The sequence below is a fragment of the Euphorbia lathyris genome, chromosome 5 (genome assembly GCF_963576675.1).
Source record: "Euphorbia lathyris chromosome 5, ddEupLath1.1, whole genome shotgun sequence".
NCBI classification, from domain to species: domain Eukaryota; kingdom Viridiplantae; phylum Streptophyta; class Magnoliopsida; order Malpighiales; family Euphorbiaceae; genus Euphorbia; species Euphorbia lathyris.
Genome location: NC_088914.1, coordinates 87,450,811 through 87,460,513, shown reverse-complemented (window position 1 = coordinate 87,460,513; position 9,703 = coordinate 87,450,811). Strand labels below are relative to the sequence as shown.

The 9,703-nt window shown below is 34.6% G+C and overlaps 1 protein-coding gene across 4 annotated transcripts; it reads left to right on the top strand.

Annotated features, from left to right (window-relative positions):
• The first annotated feature begins 660 nt into the window (after positions 1-660).
• Positions 661-9,131, top strand: LOC136230964 (dihydroorotase, mitochondrial). 4 transcript variants are annotated; one of them, XM_066020182.1, is made up of 11 exons: positions 668-731; positions 819-899; positions 4,079-4,196; positions 4,308-4,453; positions 4,525-4,706; positions 4,887-5,023; positions 5,802-5,967; positions 6,486-6,602; positions 7,560-7,720; positions 8,167-8,381; positions 8,521-9,131. In XM_066020182.1, exons 3-10 carry the CDS (start codon positions 4,167-4,169, stop codon positions 8,362-8,364), a joined length of 1,137 nt encoding a protein of 378 aa, XP_065876254.1. In that variant the 5' UTR covers positions 668-731; positions 819-899; positions 4,079-4,166; the 3' UTR covers positions 8,365-8,381; positions 8,521-9,131. The 4 variants fall into 4 exon arrangements, with proteins under 4 accessions (XP_065876253.1, XP_065876256.1, XP_065876254.1 ...); XM_066020183.1 differs by having other exon boundaries at positions 717-735; XM_066020181.1 differs by having other exon boundaries at positions 661-899.
• Positions 9,132-9,703: the final 572 nt, after the last annotated feature.

Below are 9,703 nucleotides of genomic sequence, written 5' to 3'. Positions count from 1 at the left end.
CCTTGATTTGCGTGATTGAAAGTATTGGATTTGTACATATATGTATCAAATCTATATAATATGCGCTTGATCTACGAGTGAATGGGTCAATTTTTGAGTTCTAAGCTGCCATTCTTAACAGATTGCATTGATTTATATCTTGAGCGCCTTTGCGCTGATGGATTGCAGTATATTCGTAAATCTTTCTGTTTGTATGATTTGAAAGTTTGCAAACAAACAGTTTTATTATCTGCCTTTTCATGGAGTAAATCCATCGTGATTTTATATGATCAAGTTTATTTTTAAGTTTGGTATGCAGATTGTTTGCTGATCTCTAAGAAAAAAAAAAGAGATGGAGAAGATGACATATTTGATTTTTATTTTTTATTTTGAGGGTTGTTTGTGATAATCAGATAATAAGGGGATTAATTTATAAAAATAAATAAATATAAGGACCAAATTAACTCTTTTTCCTTTGACTTTTAACACCGTTAGTCAATTTGGTATGTGTTTGCTAAAGGAATGAAGTACATAATACCACTTTACAAACTTTTAAACCACATGGGTGTTGTTCGAAAATGGACGTAACCACAAGGTTTATTTTTATACTTTTCCCTTAATTAAATTCTAATTTTTATATGTATACAATAATACCCTAACCGGCGGCGGTTTCTCCGTCAATTCACAAATCCTTTGGCGTGCGTGTGCTGCACATGCCATCAACTGAACCTCACTATACTCACAAAATCGCAGTTGGTTCTGTTCTTTTTCCCCATCTCCTTTGAGCTCAATGTTCAGCGGTTTTGCTATCTCCCTTTAAATCTTCTCACAAATTGCAGGTATATCAATCGTAACAAAAATTTCGAAGGAAGAAAACTGAAATCAAATCAAATCTCAACTCAGGAATTGATTTCATTAAGGTAATTACAGATCTTTTTTTTCTTAATTGGTGTTCCTGTTTTTGGTTTTGAACTTTTGTTTGTAATTGCTTTAGTTTCTATTTGATTTTTCAAGTTTTGTTGAAGTTTATGCATTAATATAAGACATTGATTTACTTTAATCATTTCACCAATTCCGTTATTATCATGTCAAACCCAATCTGCCTTTTCTTGGACTTCTCTACCACTGTGTCTTCAAACACAAACAAAATCGATGTCCTCAAAGAAGATGAAGATGTCAAGCTACTGTTTTCAATGTCTTTGCACATAATGATCAAACTGAACCTGTATTTCCATTTTGCAAATGCACGGTCCTCTTGTTAAGTTTTTCACATCCCTTTGTTTGTTCATAGGCCAGGATGGAAACACCAACATTTTTTATACTTCAGGGGCCGAATAATGCTTTAAGCCTGTGTTTGTAGTAGAACTGTTGTCTATGTGAAGTACAGGTGGAGTGGAGTCCAAATAATATTATGTACTTTGTGTTAAATAGTCTTATAAAGCACATAAGATAGGCAGCCAAATTTTTTAGTGTTGAATAATTTGGGGAAACTAGATCTATATGTCTTTTTCGTTTGGAGAAATGAGATTTAAATTTTTGGATGGCATTGTATTGATTGAATAGAATGCTGCAGCAAAGGGTTCAGACTAATATGTCCAGGGAATGAATACCTGGTTTAGAAGTCAGACGAGGGAAATTGGATGTCTGCCTATACTTGCTCCATTTTCAACTTCAGCGAGTGTCATTACAGCTGCTTGAAAGCAGCTTTGCAACTGCTTGAAAGCAGCTTTGCAACCTCTGATCCTGCCAGATCTGATAGAATCTGGGAGATTTTAAAAACCACCTGAATTAAAGAAGCAAAACCTGAAAAACTATACTACCAGAGATCAAAATTAAGTGAGGCATACTTTCCTCTAGGTAAAAGAAAAAGAAAGGTTATGAGAAACAAACTTCAATTAGTTAATAGAAGATTAGAGCGGTTGACTGTTGGCTCAAACTCTGCATGTTCACTTCAAAGCCAAGTTATAGTAATCGGGGTAAACCTCATACAACTTATTGAAACTCAAAAACATCTACTCAAAATGATTTTTACTTTGTTAGAAATTCAAAATTTTAAGAAATAAAACTAATTACTAATCAAGCCATATATTTTTGAGGGTAGCCTATTTTAGTGCTTATCAAAAAACAAAAACCAAAATTATGAAGAAACTTCCATTTGTTCATTTCTGGATATAATTGATGCATGATTGAATTCAATTACCAGGAATAAGGAGTACAAAAGAGAAGCCTACTCTTGTACAGCTCAATAAAGTGATCATCAAAATGAAATATGCTTTTACTAACTTTATCTTTCTATTTTTTATTAGATTATTAGAGAATGACTTGTATTTGACATCTTACCTTCTTCAATAGTGGATCAAAATCATCTGATTTCAGTTTATATAGTTCCTTTCTTGATAGTATTGATCTGTAAAGTTAATTCGCATTGTAAAGTTAATTTGCATTGCATATATTAGATGGAGATTTTTTTTTTTTTTTTATTACGTGTAGTTGTTAAATCGAGATTCGACTCGTGACCCGAAATCTCATTTTACGAATCGGGACTCGTGAATCGAATCGAATCGTAAGATTCGGATCAAATTCAAAAATGCTATAAAAAATAAAATATTAATCATATTTAACTTTAAATATTAGTCCAAAAATGCAATTTAATATCTAAATAGAAATTATATCAAGTTATAAAAGAAAGTAGAGACAGGCAGAACATGGAAAATAGAAAGAATAAAGAGTAGAAGAAGATAATAATAAATAAATAGAAAAGAAGAGGGAAGGTGTAGGAATTTGTAGAGTGAAGAGTCATCTAATTGAAACTATTTGTATTTCATGTGTACGTTTTTTTGTTTTGTTTTTGTAAAGTGAATAGTCATCTTCTTCTGCTGTACATTTTTTAGTTGTTAAAAATTGATTTTTTTTTAAATGGTGGCCTGAATTGACCGACTCGGGTGACTCGGTGACTCGATGAATCGGCCGAATCGGTAGTGACTCCGCCGATTCATGAAGCTTCCGAGTCGTACCATAGATACGACTCGAATTCTTCATGAATCGAATCGAATCGTACGAATCGTACGAATCGACTCGTGACTCGTACGATTCTAACAACAATCAACTATGCGTGGGTGTTTGTTTCCTGTTTTCCTATCTACTGTTTGCTGTTTCAATCCTAGAGATATGAACCTGTTTGGTTAGAAAGAAAAAAAGAGCTGTTGATTAGTGTTTTATAAGGAATCAGCTGTTGTTTGTATCAACAATAAAATACTACTTTCCAATTTTACCTCTACAGTTGTCTAGCATAAACTCTCTCCCTTCTACTTCACAAAATTGCAGAATTGATGTTTTCTTCTTCATTCTTTTTCACTTTCTTCATCGCTGAATCCTTACACAGAGAGAATTCTCGTCCGAAAGTTTAATTTCTCTAAATGCAGGCCCAAGGTCCTGAATCCTATTCATGATAGCTCCACCACCATCATAAACCATTAAATTTAGTAAGAAGAGTCAATTGAGTCATTCAGCTGAAAGAATTAACCTTTTTGGTCTGTTATTCCCTACTTTTTGGTTCTTTCTCCATTGATTTATTTATATATCCATTATTTGTTATGAGAAGCTGTTTTAATATTACAAGCCAAATGATTATGCTGTTTTATTGAATGTTAACATTTCAAACTACATTACCCTCTGGAGTAAGATGTTCATCACAGCTGCTTTCATATGATACCACAAAACTCTCAGATGAACTGATTTCTATATATATATTTTAGAAGTAGTTCTATAATCCAAGTTTATACAACTATAGAACTATAGATTGTTTAGTGTTGTATTTCCAGAACACATGTTTGCTGTTTCTTGTTTTTTACTTCTCCTATCAAATGTATGCTATGATAGTAGACAAATGCAGAAAAAGAATATTAGCTTTTCTTCTTAAGGTTTTTTGTACGGATCAGACAAGCAATTTCCATCTATTGAGATTTGTGAGATTCTTTTGGTTTTTGATCGACTAGCAAATTGTTAGCTTGACTGCGCCATGTTTATAGAAGTTCCATAATAATTCATTGTTCAATGCTCTGATCTCTAATCCATTTATTAATCTCTTCTTCCCTAAAAGATAACAAACGTCCGCCAGTTATTGACCAAACAAGAGCGCCCGCCACCTGTTGGAGTTATTGACCAAACAAGAGCTTAACTGACTCAAAATGATAAGCACTTGTGTTCTACCTTGTAAAGTAAGTGTCAATCTCTTTTCCGGCATTGGTTTTCCTTTTTCTTTCTATTAAATTGTATATTTCTGACTCACATTTTAAAATTTTACTCCAGTGATATCTTTGATTTTGTAGACATTGAAATTTCCATACCCAAATATTGGAAGGTCTAGAAAATTGGAGTGCAAAGCATCGAAGATGGAACTCACTCTTACACAACCGGATGATTGGCATCTTCACCTTCGAGATGGTGAACTTCTGCAAGCTGTTGTGCCTCACAGGTTCATATTTGGAGTATGTTGGTTCATGTGATTTTGTCTAGTTCATCTTCTAATGGGTTTTTCGTTTATAGTGCTAGTCACTTTAGAAGGGCAATTGTGATGCCGAATTTGAGACCTCCTATTACAACCACTGCGGCTGCTGTAGCTTACCGTGAATCTATATTGAAAGCATTGCCATCTGATAGCAATTTTACTCCACTTATGACACTTTACTTGACTGATACAACAAGTCCAGAGGAGATCAAGCTTGCAAGTACGTTTAGTTTCTAATATGGAATCTGATAAGTTCGGTTTCTTTGACAGACTAGTGCTTGCTATTTGTTTTTTTTATCATGAAAATTAAACTTACATACAATTTATATGGTAGATTCCTTCTATTTCATCCAACTGAGTATTTTGAGTTAATCATTTAATTTTAAATACTGATTAACAGGAAGGAGCGGAGTAGTTTTTGCAGTGAAGTTGTATCCAGCTGGTGCTACAACAAATTCTCAAGATGGTGTTACTGATCTTTTGGGGAAATGTCTTCCTGTGCTTGAGGAGATGGTTGAACAAAGTATGCCTCTGCTGGTAATTTTACCGTATTTAGTTTCTTTACACTGTTTTTGCTGATGCAAAAAAATTAAAAAGGTTGTTGACTACTTGATTCAAGTTTTTGTTTAGCATTGTAATGAGAGTAGGTATGCATTTATCACTTTTTTGCAGATATAACTCCATATTGTTTGGGTTATACATGTTGATATTTTAGAAAATGGAACAATATTATGTATATAGACTCTTACTTTAGATGAATATAGAAGATGATTATATTTTTTTTTTTGAAAGAAATGGTCGAGACAATGAAGTGGCGGTGGATATGGTGATGGAGATGAAATGTTCTTGTCAGAAACATTCTAGGGTAATAGAAGCAGAGGAAAAAGCTTGAAATGATTCTTGGCTTCTCACTGGTGTAGTTTTAATGTGTTTACTTTTATGTGCACTCTTAAAGGCATAGTTATTAAAGGCACATGTTTTTTCCATTATCTGCTTTTCTCTCTCTTTTTCCCCCGTTGTTTATTTGTGTGTCTTCAAAGTCTTTCTTTCCTTTTTAGTTGTTTATTTTGGAGATCAGATGTGTCTATTCCAATGGTGGATATTAAAACTCTAAAAAAACACATGTAACATTTAGGTGCCCCATGGCATGTCTCTTATAAATTCGGCTAGGCACGCCTTGCCCATCTTTGAGGCTGCTAAGGCACTTGGCCTAGTGCCTTAGGCACCTGGAGCCTTAGGCCTGCCTCAGGCACACATTTAACAACTATGCATAATTCGAATTGACTTTCTTATGGGTGCATAACTCGTTCTATAGGTTCATGGAGAGGTCACAGATCCTAATGTTGATGTATTCGATCGTGAAAAGGTTTTCATTGACACTATTCTACGTCCATTGATCCAAAGGCTTCCACGACTGAAGGTTGTAATGGAGCATATTACTACAATGGATGCTGCTAGGTTTGTTGAATCTTGTGATGAAGGTATGTTTAGTTAGTTCCATTGAGTAAGTCTGTAATTGGTGCCCCATGTATCATTTTGGTGTTGGTTCCACATTATTTAGCGTGAAGTACAAAATTATTTCTTGTGGTTTCACACATCTGCCAAGACGTTTGTACTGTTAAAAGTTTGCAAATACAGGTCTGAGGGTTCTTTCATTTGCAAAGATTAACTTCTCACTATAATTGTCTAAAATTGGCCTACGTAGCAAACATTCAAAGCAAAACTTTAGCAGTTTTTTCCATCACATATGTACCCATCCTAACAAAAAATAACATTTTAAAGAAGAAAAATAATAATAAAATGACTAAAATTCTTATTTGTTAGTGATGGTTTTGATGAAGAGTCTGTCTTTGCCAATGGGGAAACTTTAGGTTCGTGTTTGCAAACTTCTAAACCATTTGAACGCTTTTGCAAATGCCTGAAACCATGAGATATGTTTTTGTACTTTCCCCTGTTATTTATCAATGAATGTACATCTAACTTTTATCCAATCTTGTAGCTTTTGTGGCGGCAACGGTCACTCCTCAGCATCTTCTTCTGAATAGAAATGCTCTATTCCAAGGAGGATTGCAACCTCATAATTATTGCCTTCCTGTACTCAAGAGAGAAACCCACAGTACGTGCCATACCCATCTTTTAGGAAGAGTTTCAAATGCTAAATGTCCTGGCTAGTCGCATTATTTTAAATGTAACCCATTATTGTCACAAAAGTATATAATACATGAGTAGGCTGATTTAACATATAGCACAGAAACACCAAACATTTGAATGCTTTTGTCATAGAAAGTTATTTATTTGTTTGATATATGTACAACATGTAGTTAGATTAATACAAAAATAATAATAAAAAAACATTTTGAAATTGCTGATCTTTTCGATTTTTGTTGATTAAGCCCTTGATTTTTCAATTGATCATATTGAGCCTTTGATCATTTATAATTGCACATTAAGTCCCCAATAATCAGAAAAGTCGGCTTTGAATATAAATCTCGGGTATCGGAACGTTATTCATTTCACCTGCATTCAGAAATTGCACTTTTAACGGTAAAACGTTGTTGTCGTGTGACCAGAGGTCACGGGTTCGAGTCTTAGGAGCGGCCTCTTGCCAATTAAATTGGCAAGGGAAGGCTTGCCCCCAATACACCCTTGTGGTGGGACCCCTCCCCGGACCCTCGTTCAGCGGGGACGCGTAATGCGACCGGGCCGCCCTTTTTTTTTTTTTTTAATGTTGTTATAACAAAATTGTAAAAATCTTATTTGGAATTGTAAAATATATAATTTCAAACGCAGATGAAAAGAGTAACGGTTTTTTAACTGAACTAGTTAGTGTTCACAGCTAACTAATTTGACAAACATGGGTTTAATAATGTTGGCGCCAACAGCCTGCTGGTAATGATTTTTCCATCCACCAATTTATAATTTGATTGATTGAGGGCTCTGTGTGTCAAATTGAAAGATTAGAGGTTCAATCAATAACATTGAAAATATCAGGGGTTTGAAGATGTTTTTTTTCCTATAAAAAATATAAAATGCTGCACTTATCATGTTACGTTTAACATTATGTCTCGTGTAGGAGAAGCAATTGCTTTAGCTGTGACCAGTGGCAACAGAAGGTTTTTCCTTGGGACTGATAGTGCTCCTCATGAAAGGATGAGAAAAGAATGTGTTTGTGGATGTGCTGGAATTTACAATGCTCCAGTTGCCCTTTCACTTTATGCCAAGGTTTTTGAAGAGGTAATTTTACATAGAGTGTTCTTTCGATTAAAGCTGCATTACAAATTTTGTAAACTAGAAAAAATTACACTAATTTGGAGGGGAAGCTCAACAGCTCGAGTATATTTCAACCGAGTAAGAGCCGCGTTACCAAACTAAACCTTGGTTGCTTAGGGTATTTAACCGCATAGCATTTTTCCAAGGATTTACTCCTTGGTTGCTGAGGTTAATTTTACGGTATAGCATTTTTCCAAGGTCCAAGTCAGCAGCCCCCACAAAGGCCAAGCCGGAGCAATCCCCATACTTGTTATGAACGAAGTAGTTGTTAATTTATACAGCATCAATTAGAGAGTAGGTTTATCTCCCACCAATGTGGGAAAAGATTGAAGCTCAGTATGTTTTTCCCTCAAATAGCTCCCTTCAATTCCATTGAACTTGATTCAATATTGTTGTGTATTAATTTATAGGCTGGTGCACTTGATAAGCTAGAGGCATTTACAAGCTTCAACGGACCAGACTTCTATGGACTTCCAAGAAACACATCAAAGATCAAACTAACCAAGACTCCCTGGAAGGTGCCTGACTCTTTCTCATTCTCATTTGGAGATATCATTCCAATGTCTGCTGGACAAACACTTCACTGGCAACCATCATTTCCCTCCTAATTTCCGCCATTTCAACGGTAAAGGACTCTGAATTATAGCGTTATTTACTTTATGATTCTTAAACTTCATTAATCTAACATTGATGTCCAAATAAACAAAAATCCCATTTCAAATGGGAAACTTATTTATGGAATCTTTTGGATCCCTTTTATTCAGGAGATGGGAAAGAGACGGACCTCAAATTCTTAAGGGATTATGTGATGTAAGCAGGCCTCAAATTCCAAGGTTTTTGGAGTAACTTTATCGAAAACCATGGTTTATGTTTGTGCTGGCTCAGAGAGCATATTTGGCTTTCAGTTATCTTGTTGATTTTCATTTACTGGCTAAACGTTCTATGGGTATTCATAACCTGTTAAAGGTGATCTTTTAGGCGTGGCCTTGCATACCTCGCCTTTTGGGTTGTAAACGGGGTGGAATGGGACGAGAAATAGTTCCGACCAAATAGGGATTCCTTGTTTCCATCCCAAAAATAAAACTGGGGATTTAATCCTTATCCCTTCCCATGGATCCACTGTTCCTAATTTTTCTCATTAAATTCACCTATTTTAAGAATTGGATTTGTAGACTTGTTGCATTTTGTAAATCAAGTTTGCTGCAAATATCTTCATTTGCAGATTTGCTGCATAAGAGAATAAATTCCATCGCTTCAATTTCATGTAAAATAGTCCAAATAACAAATTGTAATATGTTCACATTATCCCACATCGGTAAAGAGAGCCAGGTCGTTTACTTGATGTTTATATAAATGAGCACAATTTTCATACTTATTGTATAATGACTCCTACTCGACCTGTGTATAAGCTGTTGAATTGGTCCATGGAAATACTAAACGGTTAATAGTTAACCTTCGCAACCGTGGGTTTTGCTTTGTAATGTGATTTTTATCAATGTTTTAAAAACCGGACCGGATGTCGAACCGGATTGACAACTGGATCAAGGGTCAATTGGTTCAACTGGTTGGTTCGGAGTGGTTGAACCGGATGACATCATAAATAATAATATATATTTTAATTTTAATTATCAATATAATATATAAGTATATATTGCTGTTAATCACAAGTTGAAAGCTAGTTTAGTGGTAAGATGTATTTAGTGGTCTCTAAAGACTTAGGTTCGAATTGTTGAATAATTAGAGGGACTGGAATTGTTATGAGGTAAGGATTGGGTTATAATTTGTGATGACAAAAATATGTAACTTTGAGGACTATTAATTCATGAAAAAATAGAAACTAAAAAATGAAAAATGGGAGAAGATAATGCACTCAATTAATACTCACAAACTTTCTATCTTTCTCTCCATACTACACAAATATTACACAAAGCTTACTCTTTATATAGA

Coding starts and splice junctions, on each gene's coding strand:
- LOC136230964 (XM_066020181.1), top strand. CDS start 4,167: ATGATAAGCACTTGTGTTCTACCTTGTAAA. Junction 4,197..4,307: donor CTTGTGTTCTACCTTGTAAA/GTAAGTGTCAAT, acceptor TTGATTTTGTAG/ACATTGAAATTTCCATACCC. Junction 5,024..5,801: donor AACAAAGTATGCCTCTGCTG/GTAATTTTACCG, acceptor CTCGTTCTATAG/GTTCATGGAGAGGTCACAGA.